Source organism: Ruditapes philippinarum, unplaced genomic scaffold (genome assembly GCF_026571515.1).
Source record: "Ruditapes philippinarum isolate M1 unplaced genomic scaffold, ASM2657151v2 ctg8487_1_1_1_1, whole genome shotgun sequence".
Classification (NCBI taxonomy): Eukaryota; Metazoa; Mollusca; class Bivalvia; order Venerida; family Veneridae; genus Ruditapes; species Ruditapes philippinarum.
Window position 1 is genome coordinate 1 of NW_026853957.1, and position 27593 is coordinate 27593.

General features: G+C 33.7%; 1 protein-coding gene across 1 annotated transcript; it reads right to left on the reverse strand.

Annotated features, from left to right (window-relative positions):
- Positions 1-3039: 3039 nt before the first annotated feature.
- On the reverse strand, positions 3040-27275 carry LOC132738502 (ran GTPase-activating protein 1-like; the record flags this gene model as incomplete). The annotated part of the gene is given in 10 exon segments (XM_060726005.1): positions 3040-3181; positions 9606-9690; positions 10146-10245; positions 11032-11145; positions 12195-12353; positions 12826-12960; positions 16500-16679; positions 19463-19522; positions 20072-20199; positions 27064-27275. Coding segments are annotated over 10 exon segments (1218 nt in total), but the record flags the coding sequence as incomplete, so codon positions are not given.
- Between the last annotated feature and the right edge of the window lie 318 nt (positions 27276-27593).

A 27593-nucleotide genomic window follows, 5' to 3' on the forward strand; every position in this document is an offset into this window, starting at 1 on the left:
TTTGAAGATACCATTGGATTAACCTTGAGTGCCCCTCTAAAAAAGTATTGCACAAACGGCAAAGCTGAGTATAACAGGTCACTGATCTTCAAAAAGACTGCCCTACAGTACCACTGCCTCACATGAAATCTTGGAAAGAGGCTGAACAAACATACACGGCAATGAAGAGACACAGTATCAGAGTTATGGAACTTAATCTTATATATGTATATTTGTACTTTTTATCAAATGCCCTTTTATAAATGCGCTTTTTCATATCAATATAACAAGAAGCTATTTTCTATACATTACTACACAATCATAAGGTGTCAATATTTTATTTAAAAAATTAACTTCATACAAATGTATAACAGTGTACAAAAATAAGTGCACTTTAAAACAACACGTTTCATAAAACAGATTGTAAGAAATTCTGACAAATGATTAAAATACAATGATTAAGGTAAACACCTAAAAGTGAGCAATTTATCTAAAGCTGTGTCATGACAAAACCAACATAGTGCGTTTGCGACCAGCATGAATCCAGACCAGCCTGCGCATCCGCGCAGTTTGACAAGGATCCATGCTGTTCCCTATCAGTTTCTCTACTTGTTATAGAGTTGGTTAGCAAACAGCATGGATCTTGATCAGACTGAGCAGATGCGCAGGCTGGTCTGGATCCATGCTGGTCGCAAACGCTTGGTTTTGTCGTGACGCGGCTCAATTATGAAAATGAGATTGTTTATGATGCATGATATTTACCCTGATATTTTTGTCCATAATACAATAACCATAATGTAGATTTTATCAAATGTATAGAAAATGAAAAACAATTTCAGGCTTGTCAAGAAAGTACATGGATTCCTGCTGAATTATTGTGATATTATATAAAGAGCTGTCAGAAGGTCAGCATGCTCGACTATTCTAAGTGCTTGATAGTAAATAATATAGAATTTTCTAAGTTCAAAAAGAACCACAATTCTGTCAAAATCAATGTTAGATAAATGGGCTTTGGATAGAGATTTCCTTTTATGCTCTGAAGTAAGTGTGTGAACTTTAAACCAATTTCCTTTGGTACTCTTTGTGATACTAACTGGCAAGCAAAAACTTAACCAAAGTGTGACGCTGACGTCTGGGTTAGTACAACAGCTCTCCCTATTCTTTGAATAGTCAAACTAATAAAAAAACGGGCACGAATGGTTTATTAATGTAAATAATGTTAATAAAAGTTCCAAAATCCATCATTCTGTTTCCTTAGTCAAGCTAAAAATGAGCTCCTCCAGGAAGGTATTTGATTAACCCTTACCCTGCTGAATTTCTTAAATGGTCTTGACTAGCTTCCAATTTTTTAGCTGCTAACTATAAATTTTAAGATCAAGATCAAAATATGGGAGAAATCAAGATCAAAATTTGGAGTTGGTCAGTCAACAGTAGAGATCGAGATCAAAATTTGGAGTTGGTCAGTCAACAGTAGAGATCAAGATCAAAATTTGGAGTTGGTCAGTCTTTGTAAAGATCGCTAAAACTGAAAGCATTCCTAAAGCACAAAAGTGTTTTTCGCCACATTGAAAGATGAAGAATTTAAAAACTTACAGCCTTCATTTTGAGATTGTATACATGTTTTCAACTATGTATCTAATTTTGCCATGTTTTAATAATACCCAACTTATTTTCTTTGATATGTAATTTTAAACATTAACCAATACATGTAAATGAAGTTTAAATTAGCAGAGTTTTCATCATTGCTCGTTTGTTTCTATCAATCATGTCAACAATTTAATAAATGCAACATGGTAGCATACAACAAAGAGTTTAAACAGATAGTTATAAATGAACACAAAGACAGATATATTAAAACATGACAAATTTGTTGATTGTTCATCACCTAATAATACATCATTATTTCATGCCATCAACATATACACAAAATGACCGATGACATATTTCACAACCTTCAAGATACTGTTATATTTACTTTTTATATTCCTCAGTTATAGTATGAAATCATAATCCTTATGAAAATTGAATATTTTTTAGTGAATGCTCCCTTCACATCACCCAAAGGGTGTTGGACTGTTACTTTTTTTTCATATTTCAATCCATATAAAAATTGAGTTTTGCATCAATATTCAATAACTTCTAATCAAGAAAATTTCTGGTTCACTGAGCTTAAAAATAAAGATTATTATAGCAATAAAATGCACAGCTTAAATGAAATCTAAAAACGGCATTGCTACTGCAATTAACAATAAAAAGTTGTCTTTAAAAAATCTAAGGCTTTTGCATGAAAATAAAATATGATACCTCAAACATGTGTATGAAAAACCTGCATTATGTTTTATATCTCAATAATTCCCTTTTACAGTCCACTCTTCTCATATTTCACAAATGAGACAAAAGACAATACCTACTCAACTTCTTCTCTAATCAAATATGTCACTGGTGGATACAATATTACCATTGTTAGACTGGCTATACCAGTTTACATAAACAATATTATTTTAACATTCAATTTATGAAGTAATGAAACAAAGTTCTGTCAATGAAAGCACAGCTTGAAAAGTTTGTGACCATGCCTTTATCACATGTTAAGGGTGACTTAAAAAACTTTTTAAGTGTGTTAATAAAACAATAACACAGTGCTGCTATGAATATTTTAAGATGAGGTCAAGGGGTCAAGTTAACTTCATTCTGTCCATTTCTGCAGCAAGGTCAGCATCAGTGACCTGCAAATAGAACCAATCAATGCTTGATTTAATTTTATACCCAATAGTCAAAACTAACTAATTATTTTTAAATCAAAATGAGTTTTCTCAGATCAAAGATAATTTTCTCTTTATATATACATGTAGTACTGATCAACTGATACTTGATTGCTACTGCACCCCCCCCCCCCCCAAATAAATACAGTCATGCTTGGCTAACAGCCTGTGTTCTCCATTTAGCTGAGAAAATGGACAGAATGTTTTAACTATTCAATTTTAATAAGGATTTATTTCAGCAAAATCACATAAAAATTTGCATGGTCATCTTATATAATAAGAAATATTAAATACAAACCTGTTTGGGACTTAGTGCTGTTCCTCGTACTTGAAGTTGAGGGTCATCAACATGATCGCCCTCAGTATCCTCCTGTGCTTTTTCCTCATAGCTTTCATCATAATCGTCCTCTATATCTTCCTCATCACTGCCCTCATCACCACTGAAATAGATATAGTGAGACTTAAAGTGTCAGAGACCACATTAACATACCATATTCCGGTAAATACCATACAAGGTGCTTGAATAATTAAATGCTTAAATCTCACCTTTTCGACCGCCGAAATGTATATTATGGCATCTAATTCATCTCTTCACATGGATTCATATATGATCATGAATGAAAAATATAAGTATCAGCCAAAAAGCGTTACTTTTTTACTTTGTAATCATGATTTCTGCAAGCGTCAAAGATATTGCTGCAACACTGAAGTGAATTAAATACAACAAGAGCTGTCACAGGAGACAGCGAAGCTCGACTAATAAAATACTGGATGCAGCAAGGAGGACAAAACTTTGAAAGAAAAATCAATTATGTAGAATTATGTATTAAGTTATAGTAAGAAAAAAATAACATTTGTAACATAAATTCCAAGATCAAGGGGATTAATTCTAGAAATAGTCACGCTAGAGTTATGAACCTTGTCACACAACATGTGTGTAATGATAAGAAATATATATTTGAAGTTTGAAGTAGATACCTTTAAAAGTAAAGAAGTTATAATATTTCTTAAAGAAAATCCTAAGTTCAAAGAGAGATAAATCTGTAAAAATTGCTTAAAGAGTTTTGAACATCGTCACATAAAATGTAATTGATGATAAGGAATAAGTATTTGAAGTTTGAGGTAGATACCTTTAAAAAGTTATAAACAAGAGGGCCATGATGGCCCTGAAGTCGCTCACCTGTATATAGGCCCCCGGAGCGGGGCCAGTTTAAACCCCAGGGCTTTTATTTGAACAAACTTGGTAGACACCCATTAGAAGATGTTTCATGCTAAACATCTAAGGTCTAGCTGGTCAAGTTTTTTCTTTACACATATAGTTAAACACAATGACACACCTGGGGCAGGGGCAGTTTTGACCCAAGGGCTTTTATTTAATTATTTATTTAATCTTTGTAGACACTTACTATAAAATGTTTCATGCTTAATATCTAAACTCTAGCTATTCGGGTTTTTTCAAAGAAGATTTTTAAGTTTTTGCTATACACATATAAGGAAAACCAATGTCCCCTGGGGCAGGGTCATTTTTGACTCCAGGGCTTTTATTTGAACAAACTTGGTAGACACCCATTAGAAGATGTTTATGCTAAATATCTTAGCTCTAGCTCTTTGGGTTCTTTAAAAGAATTTTTTTTAAGTTTTTACTATATGCATATAGGGAAAATCAATGACCCCCTGGGGCGGGGCCAATTTTGACCCCAGGGCTTTTATTTGAACAAACTTGGTAGACACTCACTAGAAGATGCTTCATGCTTAATATCTTAGCTCTAGCTCTTTGGGTTCTTTAAAAGAAGATTTTTAAAGTTTTTACTATATGAATATAGGGAAAATCAATGACCCCCTGGGGCGGGGCCAATTTTCACCCCAGGGCTTTTATTTGAACAAACTTGGTAGACACTCACTAGAAGATGTTTCATACCAAATATCTAAGCTCTAGCTCTTCGGGTTTTTTAGAAGAAGATATTTAAAGTTTTTTCTTTTGGTTGCCATGGCAACCAGAGTTCTGCAAGGAATTAAATTCTTTGAACAATTTTCAAAGGTGACCACCAAAGGAACATTCCTGTGAAGTTTGGATGAAAATGGCTTAGTGGTTTATGAGGAGATGTCATTTAAAGTAAAAGTTTACGGACGCCGGACGCCGGACGAAAAGCGATCACAAAAGCTCACCCTGTCACTTTGTGACAGGTGAGCTAAACAAGAGGGCCATGATGGCCCTGAGGTCGCTCACCTGTAGATAGGCCCCCCAAACCCCCACAACCCCCCAACGTTGCAGGGCCAATTTAACCCAAGGGCTTTTATTTGCACAAACTTGGTAGACACCCATAAGAAGATGTTTCATGCTAAACATTTAAGCTCTAGCTCATTGGGCTTTTTAAAAGAAGATTTTTTTTAAAGTTTTTACTATACACATATAGTTAAAAACAATGACACCCCTGGGGCCGGGCCAGTTTTGACCCCAGGGCTTTTATTTGAACAAACTTTGTAGACACTTACTAGAAGATGTTTCATACTTAATATCTAAACTCTAGCTATTTGGGTTTTTTCAAAGAAGATTTAAAGTTTTTGCTATACACATACATGTATAAGGAAAATCAATGTCACCGGGGCGGGGCCAATTTTGACCCCAGGGCTTTTATTTGAACAAACTTGGTAGACACCTATTAGAACATGTTTGATGCTCAATATCTTAGCCATAGCTCTTTGAGTTCTTTAAAAAAAGATTTTTTTAGGTTTTTACTATATGCATATAGGGAAAATCAATGACCCCCCGGGGCGGGGCCAATTATGACCCCAGGGCTTTTATTTGAACAAACTTGGTAGACACCCATTAGAACATGTTTCATGCTAAATATCTTAGCTCTAGCTCTTTGGGTTCTTTAAAAGAAGATTTTTTAAGTTTTTACTATATGCATATAGGGAAATCAATGACCCCCTGGGGCCGGGCCAATTTTGACCCCAGGGCTTTTATTTGAACAAACTTGGTAGACACTCACTAGAAGATGTTTCATGCCAAATATCTAAGCTCTAGCTCTTTGAGTTCTTTAAAAGAAGATTTTTTAAGTTTTTACTATATGCATATAGGGAAAATCAATGACCCCCCGGGGTGGGGCCAATTTTGACCCCAGGGCTTTTATTTGAACAAACTTGGTAGACACCTATTAGAACATGTTTCAAATATCTTAGCTCTAGCTCTTTTGGTTCTTTAAAAGAAGATTTTTTAAGTTTTTACTATATGCATATAGGGAAAATCAATGACCCCCCGGGGCGGGGCCAATTTTGACCCCAGGGCTTTTATTTGAACAAACTTGGTAGACACTCACTAGAAGATGTTTCATGCCAAATATCTAAGCTCTAGCTCTTATGGTTTTTTAAAAGAAGATATTTAAAGTTTTTTCTTTCGGTTGCCATGGCAACCAGAGTTCTGCATGGAATTAAATTCTTTGAACAATTTTTAAAGGTGACCACCAAAGGAACATTCCTGTGAAGTTTGGATGAAATTGGCTTAGTGGTTAATGAGGAGATGTCATTTAAAGTAAAAGTTTACGGACGGACGGACGACGGACGGACGGACGCCGGACGAAAAGCGATCACAAAAGCTCACCCTGTCACTTTGTGACAGGTGAGCTAAAAAGTTATAGTAAAAAATAACATTTTTCAGGTAAAAAAATCTAAGTTTCTGGGGAGATAATTCCTACAATATTGGTGCTAGAGTTATCAACCTTGTCACATAAGATGTGGATGATGATAAGGTACATATATTTGATGTATGAAGTTGATCCCTTAAGAAATAAATAAATAACAGTAAAAAATAATAATTTTTAAGGAAAATTCCAAGTTCAAGGGGAGATAAATCTGAAAAAATTGGTGCTAGAGTCATGAACCTTATCACATAAGATGGGGATGATGATAATGTACATATATTTGAAGTATGAGGTTGATCCCTTAAGAAATAAAGAAGTAACAGTAAACAAGAGGGCCATGATGGCCCTAGATCGCTCACCTGACTTATCAAACTCATCCAAACAATTACCTACACAAGCATTCTGACCAAGTCTCATGACAGGTGAGTCAAAAATGTGACCACTACAGTGTTAACAAGGATTATCCATATTTGAGCAGTGCGACCTAGTTTTTTACCCAGGTGACACATATTCAAACTTGACCTAGAAATCATCAAAACAAACTTTCAGACCAATTACCAGGATACTTGGATCAAAACAGTAGCAACTAGAGTGTTAACAAGATTTTTCTATTTTTAGCTCCGGTGACCTAGTTTCACATGCGATTTCGAACTCATCCAAGCAATTACCTAGACAAGCATCCTGACCAAGTTAGATGATAATTGAGTCGAAAATGTGACCACTAGAATGTTAACAAGGTTTTTCCATATTTGGGCGGTGTGACCTAGTTTTTCATCCAAGATGACCCATGTTCGAACTTGACTTAGAAACCATCAAAACAAACTTTCAGACCAATTAACAGAATATTTGGATCACAACAGTAGCCACTAGAGTGTTAAAAAGATATTTTTATTTTTAGTTCCTGTGACCTAGTTTTTCATCCGAGATGACCCATGTTCCATTTATTCCCAGCAATGACCTAGAAAAGTTTCCTGACCAAGTTTGATGACAATTGAGTCAAAATTGTGACCACTAGAGTGTTAACAAGGTTTTTCTATTTTTAGCTCCTGTGACCTAGTTTTTCATCCGAGATGACCCATGTTCGAACTCATCTGAGCTATCACCTAGACAAGCACTTTGATCAAGTTTGATGATGATTGATGCAAAAATGTGACCGCTAGAGTGTTAACAAGGTTTTTCTATTTTTAGCTCCGGTGACCTACTTTTTCATCCGAGATGACCCATGTTCGAACTCATCCGAGCTATCACGTAGACAAACATCCTGATCAAGTTTGTTGATGATTGAGGCAAAATTGTGACCTCTAGATTGTTAACATGGTTTTTCTATTTTTAGCTCCGGTGACCTAGTTTTTCATCCGAGATGACCCATGTTCGATCTCATCCGAGCTTTCACCTAGACAAGCATCTTGACCAAGTTTGATGATGACTGATGCAAAAATGTGACAGCTAGTGTTAACAAGGTTTTTCTATTTTTAGCTCCGGTGACCTACTTTTTCATCCGAGATGACCCATGTTCGAACTCATCCGAGCTATCACCTAGACAAGCATCCTGACAAAGTTTGATGATGATTGATGCAAAAATGTGACTGCTAGAGTGTTAACAAGGTTTTTCTATTTTTAGCTCCAGTGACCTACTTTTTCATCCGAGATGACCCATGTTCGAACTCATCCGAGCTATCACCTAGACAAGCATCTTGACCAAGTTTGATGATGATTGATGCAAAAATGTGACCGCTAGAGTGTTAACAAGGTTTTTCTATTTTTAGCTCCGGTGACCTACTTTTTCATCCGAGATGACCCATGTTCGAACTCATCCAACTATCAACTAGATAAGCATCCTGACCAAGTTTGATGATGATTGATGCAAAAATGTGACCACTAGTGTTAACAAGGTTTTTTCTATTTTTAGCTCCGGTGACCTACTTTTTCATCCGAGATGACCCATGTTCGAACTCATCCGAGCTATCACCTAGACAAGCATCCTGACAAAGTTTGATGATGATTGATGCAAAAATGTGACCGCTAGAGTGTTAACAAGGTTTTTCTATTTTTAGCTCCGGTGACCTACTTTTTCATCCGAGATGACCCATGTTCGAACTCATCCGAGCTATCACCTAGACAAACATCCTGACCAAGTTTGATGATGATTGAGGCGAAAATGTGACCTCTAGAGTGTTAACAAGGTTTTTCTATTTTTAGCTCTTGTGACCTAGTTTCTCATCCGAGATGACCCATGTTCGAACTCCTCCGAGCTATCAACTAGATAAGCATCCTGACCAAGTTTGATGATGATTGAGGTAAAAATGCGACCGCTAGAGTGTTAACAACTAAATGTGAATGGACGACAGACAATCAACGATCCTAAAAGCTCACCCTGAGCATGCTCAGGTGAGCTAATAAATGACTATTAAATTCTATAGTATTTAACAAGGAGCTCTGCTATGGGACAAAACAAGGTTTTCAATGACCAAGTTTTGATGTGACAGGAATCAAAAGGATAAAGTTATTGAGTAGAAACTGAAAATTCTATTGTAAGCAAATGACCTTGACCTTGCTCCCAGATATCTAAGGGCAATCCCAAGCTGCCACACAACAAGTTTAGTGTCAAAAGCCAAAGCAAACTCAAGTTATTACATGAAAACTTAATTTCTTTTTTAAGCAACAGTGGCCTTGACCTTGTTCACAGACACCTGGGTAGCAATCCCAAGATGCCTCTTAATATAAGCTACCTATACACCTAGTTTAGTATCAGTAGGCCAAGGCAAACTTAGGTTATTGAGCGGAAACTGAATTTCTACTTTTAGTAACAGTGACCATGATCACAGATATCTGGGTAGCAATCCCAAGCTGCCGTTGATATAAGCTACCTACACCTCAAGTTTGGTGTCAATAGGCCAAAGCAAACTAAAATTATTGTGTCCTTCTTTTTAGTAGTTTTGGAGATATCAACATGCATGCAAAAACTTAACTAAACACCTGGGTGAGTGCAATAACACTCCCTATTCTTAAAATAGTTGAGCTAAAAATATTTGAAATATTTAAAACATCACGACCGGATGAAGATTTAAGAAGAAAATAAAGAACAGCTGATATGCTGTTAATCTTTTAGAAGATCAAAATGTTGAGTTTAACATACAAATAACAACAACTCTCACTCTATCTTATCCTGACCTCTCCCACAACATACATATTACAATAAAGATATAAATGGTAGACAACCAACCTTAAGGAGCCTAATATATCTTGTTTACCAATTGCTTCTAATGTAGCTTGTACAAGTTCAACACCTTCCTCTCCAAGTTGATTTGCTGTAAAATATTTTATGTTCAAATTACCATTTTCTCTTTGAACAATTTGAAAATTTGTTAAAGAGTGGTCTTTTTCATCAAAAGTTTTATGGTTTTTCCACTAGTCTTAATCATTGCCTATCAAGTTCACTAAGGATCTTATTAATAAAACTATGTTTTTGAGTGAAAAGGTTATTTTAAAATTGACTTGCAGACAACTTGACTGAATATTGTGTTTTGATTTAGGATAAATTCTATAAATGCTGGACCATTTCAAATAATCTTTAATTAAATTAATAGTAAATTTCTCAGAATATCATTTAACTTACAACCCATATATGAACCTAATAGAGACCAGTCTTTCTGTTAAGTGTGTTGAGGTAATAATATACAAAATAAGATGTGTGTCTTTAAGTTCTCAGCATGAAAAATACTTAACTTTAATGCTCCACTATGTATTTATAAAATAAACTTACAGTCAAGGTCTAGCAGTGTAAGATTGTCCTTGTTCTCTACTGATTCTGCTACAACACTGGCTCCTTGTTTATTGATTTCATTTCCACTTAGAATTAATTCCTATTAATATACACAACAAAAGGTTTACAAGCAATATGAGGAATTCATAATTACTAACATTTATAGAAAATAATTGGCACATTATGCCTCACAAACAAATAAATATTTCATTTTATAAAAAGGGCAAATATGAGTTTTATAACATTTAGGCAATGGTTTCAGAGCATGTTAGATGTATATCATCAGAAGAATGTAGTGCTGAATGTGAAATTATTGGTCACAAAAGTAGCAAAATGTAAACAAAGTAGTTTTTGACTTCCATACAAAATACTAAATCACCATAACTCTACTAATTGCAAAAAAGCAACAGAAGAAAAAGATGGCTCAGGCAAGTGACCAATGAGTATCTTTTTTAAAAACTAGAACTCCGTGAGTCGGATGTGTCGCCTTGTGAACAATAAAGTTTAGGAAAAAATGGCCAGGACAAAAATGAAGAAATTAATAAGTGCAGAGTACCGGTTCTTGTGCACTGCACTTTGGGTCATTACAAGAAGCATGATACCAAGTTTGAAGTCAATCCGACTTATAATGACCGACTTATGCTCCGGACAAGCTTAAGGGGACGCCGACAACGACGCGGACAACTATATTAGGTAGGGTTTTATCCATTTAGCAATGACTGTGCATGTGCCACTCGCTTTAAGGCAATTTATTGCGATTTTTATTTCATACAAGAATTTTGTAAGTATTTATTTTTAAAATCCAAACAATAAATTTTGCATCAGATATATAACTTTATACACATTAAGAAAATAAAATTATTAAAACTAAATTTTGTTATATTACCTTTAATTTTTTATGTCCATCTTGTATTGATCTAGCTATAACTTTTGCACCTTCTGATCTGATTAAACAATCACCAAAATTGATCACCTCTAAATTCTGTAACTTTGGTAGCACCTAAATACACAAAATACATTAGCTTTAACATCCAAGGGGAGTAACAATTACACGCATATTTTGAAATATACATCAAAAGTTACTTCCCTTTAAACATACATTTACAATAATTCAGCATTCTGTAATTCTGTATCAATAGTAACTATTTTTTGCATGATATTCTAATTATAGCTACATTGATAAGTATATTTTCAGATAAAGAAATAAATAATGTTGTAGAAGATCTCAGACTTCAGTGGAACAAAATTTTGATTGGCTACCTTTTTTAACGGATTACAAGAAATTGTAACCAAATTCTCTCAACCTCAGTTTATAATAGAGTTAAATCATGACATAGCTTGTATTATAGCACATTTAGTTTGATATTAGAAATTCTGACTCTAAATCATAAATAAGAACTTATATATTATCAGCTTGTTAAATATAATTCGAGTTCAAAGACCGAAAAATAAAAAATCCAGTGTGCACAAATGATTTAATGGGATACATACAAACAAAACTACAGTCAAATCTGTGAACAGAACATGGCTTATTGCTCTTAAAACAAAAAGGCTTTATTTGAACGGTTATTTTGTTCATTTAATCAAAGAAGGAGAGTCAGAGTGCCTTTTATTAACAAGGTGATCTTTGAAGTAAGGTTGTCTTAAACACAGGTTTGACATGTGCCATTAGGCAAGCAAGATTCAAGTCTATTATGGTGAGGTCCAGAGGTTTATCAGTTTATCATTTGAAGCGTGTCACGACAAAACCAACATTGTGCATTTGCAACCAGCATGGATCCAGACCAGCCTGCGCATCCGCGCAGTCTGATCAGGATCCATGCTGTTGGCTATCAGTTTCTCTACTTGTAATAGAATTGGTAAGCGAGCAGCATGGATCCTGATCAGACTGCGCGGATGCGCAGGCTGGTCTGGATCCATGCTGGTCGCAAACCCATTATGTTGGTTTTGTCGTGACACGGCTCATTTGTGTCTGACAGCAATATTCAACACATGACAGAAAAGGTCACTGACTATATTCAGAGATCACCTAAAATAAATCATACATACTTTTGCCATAGATTTTGCCCCTTTCACTGTGAATGTGTTATCATTAAGGTTGAGTATTCTAAGATTTGGATTATGTTCAAACGCTTGAGACAGAGCTGATATTCCCTGGTGATTAATACCATTCTGTGGCATCTGTACTTCTCTCAATGATCCCATCAGCTGTCATAAACAAAAATCAGCTGTCATAAACAAAAATCAGCTTTCATAAACAGAAATCACCTGCCATAAACAAATATAATGTATATTACAATGTGGGATTAATCTGTTACAACAAAATCTGTATTTCTGAAATGACTTTTGTAACATTTATCTTGACAGGATGGTATAATACTATCATTGCCAACTATTCAATCTAAAACACTTTTAAATTACATCTTATAATAAATAATTGGACATTAAAGTAATGAATGAAACAGTAAAATAAAGGTTAACAGAAAATAGACATCATTATTCTAAAAACAAATGCTATACATTTACTATGCATTTTCTTTCATCATAATCTTTCACAACTATTCATATATAGCAATATAATAATCAGTCTATTTAACTAAAGGAATCCATAGAGCCAAAACATAATGACTCAATAAAATACATTCAATATGTCATCTCTTCTCAATATCTGAGCAATTACCTTGAAGACTTCAGAGAGAGCTGTTGACCCCTCATTTTCCAGCCTCCCTCTCCCTGAGATAAATACTTCCAGCGCTAAGGGAGTCCCTGCAGCTTTACTAGAGTTGTAGCAGTCCATCAAACAATCAGCTAACATCTGAAACATATAACATTCCATATTACATGTATATATAGCTATTGATTGAGACCATTATTATATTTCCCATTTAGATAATTGTAACATAACACTGTATACAGTAACCTTTTCCAAAATCTACTCATACTGTATAATTATATTACAGTTGTCATATACCACAGAACCTATATCAGACAATGAAATTTGTTACATGTTCTAAGCTACATATATACAAAAAAACATTCATATATGAACAAGAGCACTGCTAGGCGAAGCATTATATGCCCGAAAGTGTTGAGTTTATTTTAGTAAAGATGAAGCATTTGTAAGACATGGGAATTAAATAATGTGCTACCTCCTTCAAATAGCAATCCTCCTATGAAGCCTGTAGGCCAAAGACACTTAAGTTATGCTCCGGAAACAGTTTTCAGTTTTAAGGTAATAGTCACCTTGACCTTTGACCTTGTGACCCCAAAATCAATAGGGGTCTTCTATCCAATATGGACAATCATCCTATGAAGTTTGAATACTGTGGGCCAAATGGACCTTAAGTTATGCTCCGGAAACTGTTTTCAGTTTTAAGGTAATAGTCACCTTGACCTTTGACCTTGTGACCCCAAAATCAATAGGGGTCTTCTATCCAATATGGACAATTATCCTATGAAGTTTGAATACTGTGGGCCAAATGGAACAATGTAGAAAACTAGAAATGTGTCCATAGGACACGGATGCCCCCACACGTCACTGTTCTGTCAATCTTATGACTCTAGGTCAAATATTTTTTGGACTACATGTGCCACAAGTTGAAAACTAAAATCAACAAAGGGCCATAATTCTGTTAAAATTGGTCGCAGCAAAAATTCCTTCCTTTACTACCATCTACACATAAAGGTTGTTAATCCCTAGAAGATTAAGCAAAATCTGCCATCCGGTTTAAGAGGAGTTGCGTTCACAAAATTTCTACGTAGTATATAATGAAAAAATCAACAAAGGGCCATAATTCTGTTAAATTTGGTTGCAGCAAAAATTCCTTCCTTTATTGCCATCTACACATTAAGGTTGTTCATCCCTGGAACTTTCAGCAAAATCTGCCATCCGGTTTAAGAGGAGTTGCATTCACAAAATTTCTACATAGTATATAGTGAAAAAATTAACAAAGGGCCATAATTCTGTTAAATTTGGTCGCAGTGAAAATTCCTTCCTTTACTTCCATCTACACCTTAAGGTTGTTAATCCCTGTAAGTTTAAGCAAAATCTGCCATACGGTTTAAGGGGAGTTGCGTTCACAAAATTTCTACATAGTATATAGTGAAAAAATCAACAAAGGGCCATAACTCTGTTAAATTTGGTTGCAGCAAAAATTCCTTCCTTTACTACCATCTACACATTAAGGTTGTTCATCCCTGGAAGTTTAAGCAAAATCTGCCATCCGGTTTAAGAGGAGTTGCGTTCACAAAATTTCTACATAGTATCTAGTGAAAAAATCAACAAAGGGCCATAATTCTGTTAAATTTGGTCGCAGCGAAAATTCCTTCCTTTACTACCATCTACACATTAAGGTTGTTCATCCCTGTAAGTTTAAGCAAAATCTGCCATACGGTTTAAGAGGAGTTGCGTTCACAATATTTCGGGACGTACGGACGGACGGACAAGTGCAACGCTATATGCACCCACATTGTGGGGGCTAAAAAACCTAAATGTCACCTATTTGCATTATACAATAAGCAATTCATTAACAATCAATTAACTGCTGTTAGACATTATTTTCTTTATTACTACCACTTTAACATAAATACAATCTGAGTAAAGTGAAGTTTCTTTGATTTCCAATGATCTTTTGTAAATGAGACACTGGTGTGAAAATCTGTTAGATCTAATAGAGATATGTTATTTCTCTTACAAAAGAGGTGCCTTGTTTATATCTATCTATATAATATATGAAACCGACATAGCACCTATGGCCACCATTATGTCAATTGCAATTCAATATCATCACTATAATGTATCATTTTATATCAATAATGTGCTGAATCATTCATTATTCATGGTGAATATATGAGCGAGGATAATCAACAGACTTAGTATCTCTCACTTTCAATTAATGAATTATTACATGAAAAGAGTAATATTGATATATTAATATTTCCTGTAACAGATATAAGATAGTTCTTCTACAGGGCATTTTGATTTTTAAAAAGAAAATGTATGTAAGGCTAAAACTATTATGAACATGATTTTTCTAGGTAAAAGAAAGGAATGAAGAACTTCAACACAAATATCAAACATGAGGTCAATCATGAAGAAATCTGTAGGTTTCAGTGATATCATCAGATTTTTCACTAATGAAAAAAATTCAACCCACTCAGAAAATAAGATCATGATTACTTTAAGAAAACATGTTACTAAAAATAGACTGAAAGTTGGCATGTTTCCAATTATTTGGGTTTTTAAATGTATTTTGTTTTACAGGGAGTCCAAAAGTCTAAAATCTTAAATTTCTTTGCTAGTCCAACTGAAGCAATTAATTTGGGAAAATATGCAAAAGGTGATATTGAATATATATATATTGTACTAAGACTTAAATTGAAAATCAACTTTATGAGCAATTCTAAGAGTTAAAAGTGTTAATATATTTATAAATGGTTTGCAAGGAGAAACAGCAGTTAAATCATTATCCAGTCATTTTCTCTTTATTGCAAAATTTTACATTGTTTTGTTGAGTTTTAAGTTACACCAACACAGTATAGATCAAATAAATAATTTCAAGCTTTCTAAGTGGAGGTGGACAGCAGGTGCCCTTCTATGCATTATTTCGGCAAAAGTGGGCATCTGTGTAGAACCTCCAACCTTTAGATATTAATTTGGATAATTTCTGACCTCACATAAAAGAATCAAAGTCTCTAACAAGATTTGTAGCTTTGTAGCTTTTAGCCTTCAATGAAGTAACATAGGATAGGTCAGTTTCTGCATAAAATGTAAGGTTTTAAAAATAAATTGAAAATAATAAATTTAAAATAGAGAGAAAAGAATGCCTAAAAAAAGCCCAATCGGTTTGCTTGAGTCTGTTTATGAACAGTGGTGGTAATTACAAGCTATCATCCACGCCCCCTAGCACAGGCTTTAGCAGAATTCAACATTTTACATGAACTTGTACAATTTTGAAATATCCACAATTGTGTTCCTATGGCAGTTAAACCATTATAACAAATACAAACAACCGTAATAGAATTTTATCAAAAAATTCGAATTTCAATGAAAATGAAAAAATTCTATCAAAACAAAAGATTAGATAAAACATTCATAATGACAAAATATATTTGAGCCACGTTGGGACAAAACCAACATAGTGTGTTTGCGACCAGCATGGCTCCAGACCAGCCTGCGCATCCGCACAGTCTGATCAGAATCCATGCTGTTCACTTACAAACCCTATAACAAGTAGAGAAACTGATAGCGACCAGCATGAATCCTGATCAGACTGCGTGGATGCGCAGGCTTGTCTGGGTCCATGCTGGTCGCAAACCCATTATGTTGGTTTTGTCATGGCGTGGCTCATTTACCTTTCCTCCAGTGGTACCAAGTCCATTGTTATTGAGTCTAAGTTCCTTTAGTGTATAACATGTTTTACTTTTGAGAAGATCTACAATACCGGTGACCCCATTTGGTCCAAATGCATTATCACTAAGGTCAAGTTCCACCAACTGTGCATTAGCTTCTATCATAGCAGCTCCTAAATATTTCTGTAAATGATGATTTGTTGTTTATAATGATATATTTGATATTTCTCTTCATACAGTAATTAAAGTATTTGGTATTGGCACAACTATATCAGTAAAGTATTTTTTAAGAAAAATAATGAAAACACATTTTTATTTTATGCTTTTCAGTGGATTACTGATTTATCCGTGAAAATTATATTTGGTAATTTCACAGTGAAAATTATCAAAATATAATTTCACTCTTTTCAATGACGAAACTACTTTTTTAAGATTTTCCCCATGTGGTACCTCAATTTTATTTTTGCTGACAATTCTGACAATGTCAGGCTGTTTAAAGAAAAAGCAAAACTGAAATTGATAAATAACTTAAATGTCAAAAGTAATAAAAAGAAGAAAACTTACTTCTATTCATTCAAATTCATGAAATTCCAATCACCAAATTTCGTTTTTTTGTTTCATTTTGAAAGTCTCAAAAATACATTCCTTCCCCATGCAAAACTGCTCTTGATGACATTTGGGCATATTAAAGTATCCTACGAGCAATAACTGCCGTATGCTTTATGAAAAATTGAAAAGCATTGACAGCCATAACTCGAAGAATAAGTTAAATCAACCCAGCGTTTCTTGAGCAGGTATCCAAGTTTTCCATTTCCTAGCTCCTTTTCTGAATGTTTTCACATCTGTCAACACTTTATTTTTTGTCTGTTACAATCCTCAAATAAGTTTTCTTTCTTTTAAAAAATGTGTATGACTAACAAATCCAAATTATATCCCTCTGAATCTTACACAATTATTTTCCTCCCATGAAATACACAACTTTAAAAAATGGCTGCCGCTTACAATTTACAAAGCCAGGTCTAATATAATAAATTCGCACTAAGTAACAGAAATATGGATGGATGGTTGGACTTTTTCTCCTACAAGAATTGTTTGTTTTTATTATCAAAACAAGCGATCATTCATATTTTTTTAATAAAATTAATTAATATCACCGTCATTTAATGTTGATTGGCGGACTTATTTTTCAGCTCAAGACTTCTTTTTTTTAATGAGAAATTCCGAATAAATGGGGCTCTCAATGGTAGCAAGACACTTCACCCCCCAGACACTTCACCCCTCAAATTTTGAAGACACTTCACCCCTTAAGACACTTCACCCCCCAAAATCAGTAAGACACTTCACCCCTCATCCAATTTTTTTCTATAAAGTATATAAAACAAATTAGTCAACAACAAAATGCTGATATATGTTTATATTGGTTGTTTATTCAACAGTCATCTCATAACTGATTAGATAATTGAATTAAAATGGTATAATTGTATGAAAATTAAATTTATTTATAATATTGAATAAATAAATAGATAAATAAATAAATTAATAAAATGAATATAAATGAATCGGTTGCTTTATAAAATATAGTAAACATAAATTATTTGTCATCATTATCAGACACAATTATCCTGTATTTAATTCAAAAATAATTCATAATAGCATTTATTAAACAAATAAATAGCACCAGTTATGTAAATTAAGCACAAGGTTAAAGCAGAATTCGTCACCAAATGAACGTAAACTTAATTATTATATGGGTATTTAGGATCAAACTGAAAACAAACTTAAGTACCAAAAACTTCAAGAATTAAATCAACTCAAAATTAAATACTAGACATTGATTTATACTTAAAATTACTTGAAAGTCTTTGTATGAGTTTGTATTGTTATTACTATTTTGTATAGGAAACTTCCCACAAAGGTTCACACACTTCACTAGAAAGATTATTCAATTAACTATATCACTTTTACTTTAATTGAAAATAGTATAAAATATATAAAAATTTAAAAAAAAATTACATTATACTATTAACTTTGTAATATGAGCCTTTTTTGTATGGCAAAAACAACTATATCTATTGTCTTTTATCAGTTACATGATAAAATAATAATAAAATATGTTAAAACAATAAACATACTCAATCACTATTGAATGTTTTTAACATTTACTACATGAATAATTGTTAAACATAAAATAAAAAAATGAGGGGTGAAGTGTCTCAATCAAATTTCTTAAAATGAGGGGTGAACTGTCTGAGGGGTGAAGTGTCTGCAAAAAAAGGCCTAGGGTGAAGTGTCTGGGGGGTGAAGTGTCTGTAAACCCTCTCAATGGGGGAAACAGTTTTAATATTAACGTTAAAATTATGGAAATTTCGTTTTAACTTGTTTTTAAGCATAAAATAAAAAGAAAATTTGTCTGTTTGTTGTGTAAGATGTAATTTTATTTCATCTCGTGAACTTTAAAAACAGTATTCTCACTCGTGGCTTCGCCACTCGTGAGAATACTGTTTTTAAAGCCCACTGATGAAATAAAATTTCATCTTACACACAAACAAACAAATATCCTCTATATATTCTTTCTATACATTACAACAACTTCAAATCTCAAATGTTATAAATTTGTACATTTATCACATTCCAATAGATTGTACATTTTTTTAACATGGATTATAAAATTAATAAAACAAAATGAGAAAAATTCTTTAATTATATATAATTCTTACAATTTTTCAACACATTTGATATTTTACATGTATCTTTGTCATATTGCCTATAATTTATTGTATAACAAGAAATACAAGTATACATCCCTTCAAAAAGATATTTTATCCATGTACTTTGACTCTAAATTCAGTCATTGCTGAGCATGTATGATCATTACAAGAAATCTGATGATTACTGTATATGAAATGTACATCACCACTTTTGGAAACACTAAGAAACAATCTATCAACAAACATACAAAAACATACCAAAGCTTGTGGTATTTCAGTCTTTAGTCTACCTGTGAACATATCACTCCACAGTGCTCTCTGAAATAAATCATATCTTTATTTCATTATACACATTCAATAGCATACTAACTTACACTCAAATGTGAAAAATTCTTATTAAATCTTGAATGACCCAAACAACAATTTTTTTTACATAAAAGCAAAAAAAAAGAAATGCTACTAACTTGCTTAACATTTTAGTATCCTTAAAATAAAGATCTTTTATCTATCAAAATGTCCTGAAATATTTGTTCTGAAAATAAAATTACATTGTTTTTATCCTCACTTAAATTCCTTATTCAGGGGAATAAAATTACTAAACAACTGTTTTATTATTCTTGACTTTACTATTCATCTATTAATTTTGGGCTTGTAAAAATCTATGTGAGCATGTAGATATTGTCAACCACTAGGCAGAATTACTTGCAGTTTTCAAGATCAAAATTCTTTGTGATTAACCATTACACCTCTGAATAAATATAGAAAAGCAGTGGCAAAGTTCCTTGCAATACAATTATAAATTCTATTTTTTTAGGGGAAAGGGAATAGATTAATGTGACATAAAATCAAGGTTTTACTTTTCCATACCTCAAATTCTGGATGTTTTTTCAGAGCTTGAGCTATACTCTCTGCTGCTTCCACTCCTAGAGTGTTCCCCTCCATACTGAGAGCCGTCATCGTGGAACATTGTTCTATTGCTTCTACAACTTCTTTAGCTAAACATAAGAATATCATAAAAATCAAATAAATATTTTAATACTAAGCTTGCCATAGTTTCGCAGTCTCATTAAAAGCATATCCTAACTATCCACTACCCTTTGCTATGTAACAAAGAGTAGTTCCAGAGCTACAGATAAACAGCGTATCTGCGTAATTACCCAATAATTTTGACCAATTTACCCAATTAAAATAAAATCTTTGCATAATAAACAAGAGCTGTCCGTAAGACAGCGCGCTCGACTTTTTTATTGCTTGCCAATAAAAAAAGTTTTTGCAGTAAAAGGCAATACAAGAATCTCTGTATTTTTAAAGTGAACAATGGCCATGAGCATTAAGATATTTAGTGAAGAATTATTTTATTATGACATAATTTATGGTAAAGTGAACAAGTGGATAGGAATGAATTTTTTTAGATTTTTTAAGTTTTTTAGTGCTTGCCTATAATACAAAACATTGACAGTTAAGGGCCATAATTCAAATAAAATCTTTGACAGAATTACCTTCTCCTGGACATGTTTGGGAATCATGATTGTAAACAAGTATTCCAACTTTCAAATTAATATCTCAAACAGTTCAGTCAAAAAGTGGACTGGTACTAAAAACTTAACCAAGATTCTAAGTCGATAAAAGGCCTTAATTTTTAAAACAAATCCTTGACAGAGTTACCTTCTCTTGCGTACAGATGGGGGTAATGATGTGAAATAGCATTAAAAGTTTCAAAGCAATATCTCAAAGGGTTAAGCAGACTTCCCGAAAGTTGAAAAAAACTGTCAGACATTCGGTCTGACAAACCATGAAAATCCGTCGGACCGAAACGAAATCTGTCGGACCAAATAAAATTGATCAAAATCAAAGAATATCTTGTGTTCGTATTTCTAAGACACTTTTTGTTTTTAATTTTTTCGCCGTAAAAATCGGCACATTCCTTACAGCGCATTTTCATCTCCTCCCTATCATACACCAACAATTCACTGTCTTGCTTCTATTTTTCATTAAATTTTGTCTCAGGTCTATTCTTTTTATCCTTTTACTGCTGTTCTGCCTGTTCCTCTGACGTAGATTTTTTATTTTTCCAAGGTTTGGCACCTTTAGCGACGCCATTTTGTATACATGCGGCTTGGATAAAAGCCGGACAGTCGGACCGATCCGGAATAAAAACTCGTCGGACCTGATGAAAATTTATCGGACATGTCCGTCGGACCGACGTATTTCGGGAAGTCTGGTTAAGGCAATAAGTGGATTTTACCCATATTCAATGTATTTTCTAAGTCAAAAAGGGGCATAATTCTGTCAAAAACCTTGACAGAGTTATGTCCTCTTGTCTGTTGATGAAGGTCGTGATGGTAAACAAGTATGGTCAGTTTCAAAGCAATACCTCCAATGGTTTTGAAATAAAGTGAGGTGGTACAAAAAACTTAACCAAGCTCAATACACTTTCTAAGTCAAAAAAGGGCCATAATTCTGTCAAAAACCTTGACAGAGTTATGTACTCTTGTCTGTAGATGGAGGTTATGATGGTGAACAAGTATGGTAAGTTTCAAAGCCATACTTGTAATACTTCTGAAATAAAGTGGGGTGGTACGAAAAACTTAACCAAGGTGTGACGCCAACGCCGACGCCGACGCCGGGGCGAGTAGGATAGCTCCCCTTTTCATAGAAAAGTCGAGCTAAAAAGCAAATCAAAGGCTCAGTACCCAATTTGTTTTGATTCTGTAGACATATTTCCAGTATCTCGGACACTAATTCACCTGGTGAAAACAAATCCAAAAATAGCCTGTTTCCCCTTCTGTACTTTCTTTTTCCATTTGTTTGCCGAGAGCCACTGAGTAGACTGGTTACATAATTGGGTATGGACCTAGAAATCTTAATATATTCACTGTCTGACTTCTCATTCATTTGTATTTTCTCACCAGTATGCAACTCATTCTCACAAATATCATCCAACTCTCGCTACAAGTTCATTTGACCTTAAATACATCACTTCACTTGTTGGATTTAAAATTTGTATAAAAGTTCTATCACCCTGGACATTGGAGATCGATCTAGCCCCTATCACCTGAATCTTGCTTGGTAAAGTTCTTATAGGTTGGATAACAGTATTGATTTTTTCACGGAAAAGCTCATACTTTCAAGGAATAATAACATGTGGCCCAGACTGAGGTCAATTTCCTTTCTGCATGGTTACACCGCTTTAAACAAAATGGCGAAAGGTGGACGTAGAAAATCTAATATTTCAGTGCAGTCTAACAAAATATTATTTTTTTCAATCTTTACCCTATCTTGCTTCTGTGTTACCCAATTGTGTGTCAAGTCCAGGGGTAAATACCCAATTAACTCAAAAGGTTATCTGTTGCTCTGGTAACAGAGCGAATAATGGTGATCTGATTTTAATGAGATAACATAGTATTTGGGCCTTTTACAGCTATTTTGAGAAAAGGCTAAGTACTGAAGTCTCAGTTCTAATTCTAAAGCAGTCATTTCGATTGTTTCAGTAAAAAAAATTACATTCTTTGTTTTGTCTCTAGATAGTATTTGCCAATCTAGTAAAACTGTATAAGACCAGATTGACCATATGTGATGGTATTGAATTTTTAACAATGACATCATAATATTCACTGCAATTTTACAAATTTAAAATAAATGGTATGTTCAGAGAGCTGTCATAGAATAAATTTCTGATTGAGATAAGTAACTGAAATATGTTTTTTGTTTTTAACTTTATTAACCAATTCAAACTAGCAACTGTATTGCCGATAAATGGTCTGTGGGTAAAAAATGAGTTAAAACTAGGTGCAAGGGTTTGACAGTAGGAGAGTAGTTAAGCGGGAAATCCGAGTTTTTCCGATTTCGCGCTAACCAATCGTTACTCGACGTTATATTCAGTGCGGTAAAGTAGGAAATGGTTACTTTCTGGTACGGAGCTCTCAATATTTTTTATTTTTTTCAGCTTGTTGGCGTTATCACCGGGCAGTTGAGAAGTACAGACTTCACAGTTTGACTGTAAACAAGTTGTTTTAAAGAAAGTATGTGAAAATTTTAACAGTTATTCGTTGATTTTGTAGAAGGAAGTGGCTAGCCGTACAGGCCCGTACGGCTAGCCATAAGTTCTAGCCGTACGTGAGTCACGTACGACTAGCCAGGATTCACTGTATTGTCTAGCCGTACGGCACTTTTCAAAATCATATGGAAGTCGAACATGCGTATGTTATTTTGTGCCTCATGATTATGATTTATTGTTTTATTTGTATGATAGATGAATTTTTGTTAATTAAGCACATGTATCGAATAAATAATGATCGGAGTGGAATAAATAAAAACACGGATTTATATTACAAATCCGTAATAAAAAGAACATTGAAAAAAAAAACCAAACACAAACGGTGAAATGCAAAATAATTGTATAATTTTCAAATACAGTAGATAAACGAACATAAAAGCATAATCAATTAATTAGCCTTAATTAAAGCCTACCCAGGGACTGACAATAGAATTTTAAAATGCGTTTCACGGAACATGCAAACTTTCCTTATGTTAACAAACTTCTATACCGTCGGTAATTGACGCAATTATCAGAGCACATTCGCACAACAACAATAACTTTCGTGTTGTTTTTTTTCTTTCATTTTAAAGGTGTCGAAAATTAAACTTAATGAAACAAAAAAGGATTATCATCAAAATTTTGTAAACTATTTTCAATTGATGTTATTTAACAGCGACCAAATGCAATTTTTTCTCAACGTCTTGAGATGACAAAGATCGATATTCGTACTTTTTTTACTGTAGCCAATAATTAAGGCGATTAATCTATAATAGGTAAACATACGAAGACAATTGCTGTTTCTTGGTTAAAATCCTTGCTTAAAGTCATAAAATAACATATGCATTTTGGACTTCCATATAATTTTGAAAATGCCGTACGGCTAGCCAATACAGTGTGTCCTTGCTAGTCGTACGTGACCAGGGCCCTCGATCAACCAAATCTGCGGCCGATATTCGGCCGCAGTCCCCCACCAAAATAGTATGTTTTTTTCCCCCTAACAGAGGTAAAAATTCCCCCTCAAAACATATAAAGTGTTAAAGAGAAAAAATGAAAACTAATGTTGTTTTTGAAAATTAAAATCCATCTATTTGACGTCTATTTTGTAAATGGAATATCGTACAGTACATGTCTGCACGTTTCCGTTTGTTTTTTCCCCCAAAATCTACCGTCACATATTGGCCTTTCATCCTGTAAAAATGCTAAAATTTCAACAGAAATATGCAGAAAAAATCACAATTCCCATCAACAATTTGATTTCAAATTGTTTATTCATGAAATCATTTTTTTTTTGTCTTCAAATGTTACATCAACCACGGTAAATTTTGCCGTAAATTACAAACTTGTAAGTTTTGTTTTCATGATACTTTATTAAATAACTGATGAAAAACGATCTTATAATGAACAATCAATTTAATTTTATATAATTTACATCAGAAACAACTAGAATTGTGGGTGTGTAAACAGAAAACAAACAAATTTTCATTTGTCACATATTTTCGCGATGCCGATTTTTACGAATGTTTTACAAAGTCAAGAAAAGGAAGCTTTGTCTTATAAAAGGGGTGTTAGAGAACATAGAGAACACTAGAAATGTAGTTTATGAATAGAATTTACTTTAGGTCCATGTATTGTTCATATTACTGGAAATGGAGACATTTGTCTGAAAGTGTTTCTAAATGCAAGCTTATTTTTTTTTTTTTGGGGGGGGGGGGTGAATCATAAAGAAAGCTAAGCAGCATAAAGATCTGATGGTGTAAGGTGATAAAAACTTTTCTTCAAATCTTATCAATCACTTCTGAACAGTTGAGCGTAACCTATTTGGGATTTTTAAAAAAAAAAAATAATATACATGTAAATAAAAAACAGCTGATATTTACGGTCTCACTAAAAAGCGTCCCGAAGAAATTTAGCGTCCCGAAGCGTCCCGAAGCATTATTGTTAATTTAAACAGCCAGAAGGGTTATATTTATTGTAAATGAGCTATATTATTATGTCCTGAGGTATTATATTAAATACTTAACACTTAATGAATGATTGGAACCTGTCACTGGCCAACATTATACTAGTCCAGTACCTTTAGCAATAGGCTATATGTCATTGAAGAAGGTAAACCAGGGTTTCACTATTTATACATAATGTAATGAATAGTGTATGACTGTTACCATAAACAATAAGTTATATATAGTTTAATAAGTGCATAGTCTATAACTGGTTAAAATGAAAAAGTGTCCAAATATGTTTTCTAGTTGAGTTCTATCTTAACCAAATTATTTTGAAATACTTCGTAATTTTAGTTAATGAAATAGTAATGTAAGTAACAAAAGCGAGAAAAATGTTTTTCATACATAAAATTATCTTTATAACGCCCGAAACCGTACGTCTATCCAGGCATGTTTCAAGTTGCTAACTGACTAACATAGCGTCCCAAACGTTTTCATGTTGTTTTTTTTTTTCTAAGCAAAGATAAATCGTGTTTTTTTCTTTTATGTTATGTGTAAGTGACATTAAGAAGGAAATAAACTGTGGATGAAATGTTTATTTCCTTCTTTATGTCACTTACACATATCGTAAAAGAACTTAATTACGATTTATCTTTGCTTTGATAAAAATAAAAACCATGAATACGTTTCGGGACGCTATGTTAGTCAGTACGCGACTTGAACTATGCGTGGATAGACGTACGATTTCGGGCGCTATAAAGATAATTTTATGTATGGAAAACATTTTTCTTATTATTTTTACTTACATAACTATTTCATAAACTAAAATTACGAAGTATTTAAAAATAATTTTGGTTAAGATAAACATTAAACCTTCCGGACGCTTTGTCGGTATACGGTGGTTTTTGAGCAAGTGAACTGGAGTCAAAGGTATGTTAGGTTTTTTTTATATAAATAGAAAAAATGTTAATTAAGATTATTTTTTTCTACCATAAATACCTCAGGACATAATAATATAGCTCATTTACAATAAATATAACCCTTCTGGCTGTTTAAATTAACAATAATGCTTCGGGACGCTTCAGGACGCTTCGGGACGCTAAATTTCTTCGGGACGCTTTTTAGTGAGACCCGATATTTAAATAAGTTTGCATGTATTTGATATTTGATCATTAAAGAAAAAGAGGAAAATTCCCCCCATACACCAAAATTCCCCCCGCCGAGGGTAGCAACCCGCTTCCCCCAAATTGGATTGAGGGCCCTGGTGACTCACGTACAGCTAGAACTTTTGGCTAGCTGTACGGGCCCGTACGGCTAGCCACTGCCTTTGTAGAAATTGGCCAGAATTCACCTTTGTTTACACGCATCGCTTGGACGTCGGAAACGACATGCAATGACATTTCAGTGAAATTTGGAAACTTGCTCGTATTTTGGAGCATTTTGAGGGATTTCGATGAAGTAAAAAGTGTTTATGATAGGAATAATCATCCCTAGAGTCGACCAAAAAGACAAAATAGTGATCTGGTGTATTTTTACAGAACAGTTTTTGTTTGTTTTGCATGATAGTTTTCTCTCGTTAGGGGCCTTTATTCTTTATATATAGTAATATGAGCGTATATGGGTAAAATAATTTGTCTGGTGCCTGTGATATGAACACACCCCAAGTGTGTTGGACCACTTTGTCTCAGGAGTGACAGTCAGCACTGGTCAGTGCTTGTGGTCTAACCAATTGAGCTATCGCGCCACCACTGAGTTCCCCGTTCATAGGCTATTTCTTTAATAATTGTCAGTTTATGTTTCTTCTAAGGTTACGGTTAAGGATAATTTACAAAAACATGGATGATTCGAAAAGACAAAGTGCTCTTTTCTTGTGGACCTACCATCTTCTGGTTTATTTAATTTCAGTCCCTTTCCTTTGAAACTAAGTAGATTTTTTTCATCAACCTTTGTCCCTTCTAGTTTCTTAGTGACATCTGCAATGTCATCTGAGGCCATCTTTAGTTTATTTATTAGAATTGTCCTCAATTTTTATCCTTTTTCAAATTCGATTTTCACCGGAAATGGCGCTAGAATGTGGAAACGGTGTTGTCAGTATTTCTTTTGCAATCCGGTCAACTCGTCCCCTGGTCAACTCGGCCTCTGGTCAACTCGTCACCTTTTTGGTCAACTCGTCCCCTACTTTTGGTCAACTCGTCCCTTATATGGTCAACTCGTCCCCTAATTTCGATCGATTCGTCACTATTATGTTTTAAATCAATGTCTTTTTATAGTTCTTTTATGTAAAATTAATAATGAATTTGATTGATATCGAAATATTAATAAAATAACGTCTTTTTACGTCAAATTTTAATGATCTTTATTTAAGCGCACGTGCATAGCTTTGATGTAAAACTACAAAGACAGGTAAGTT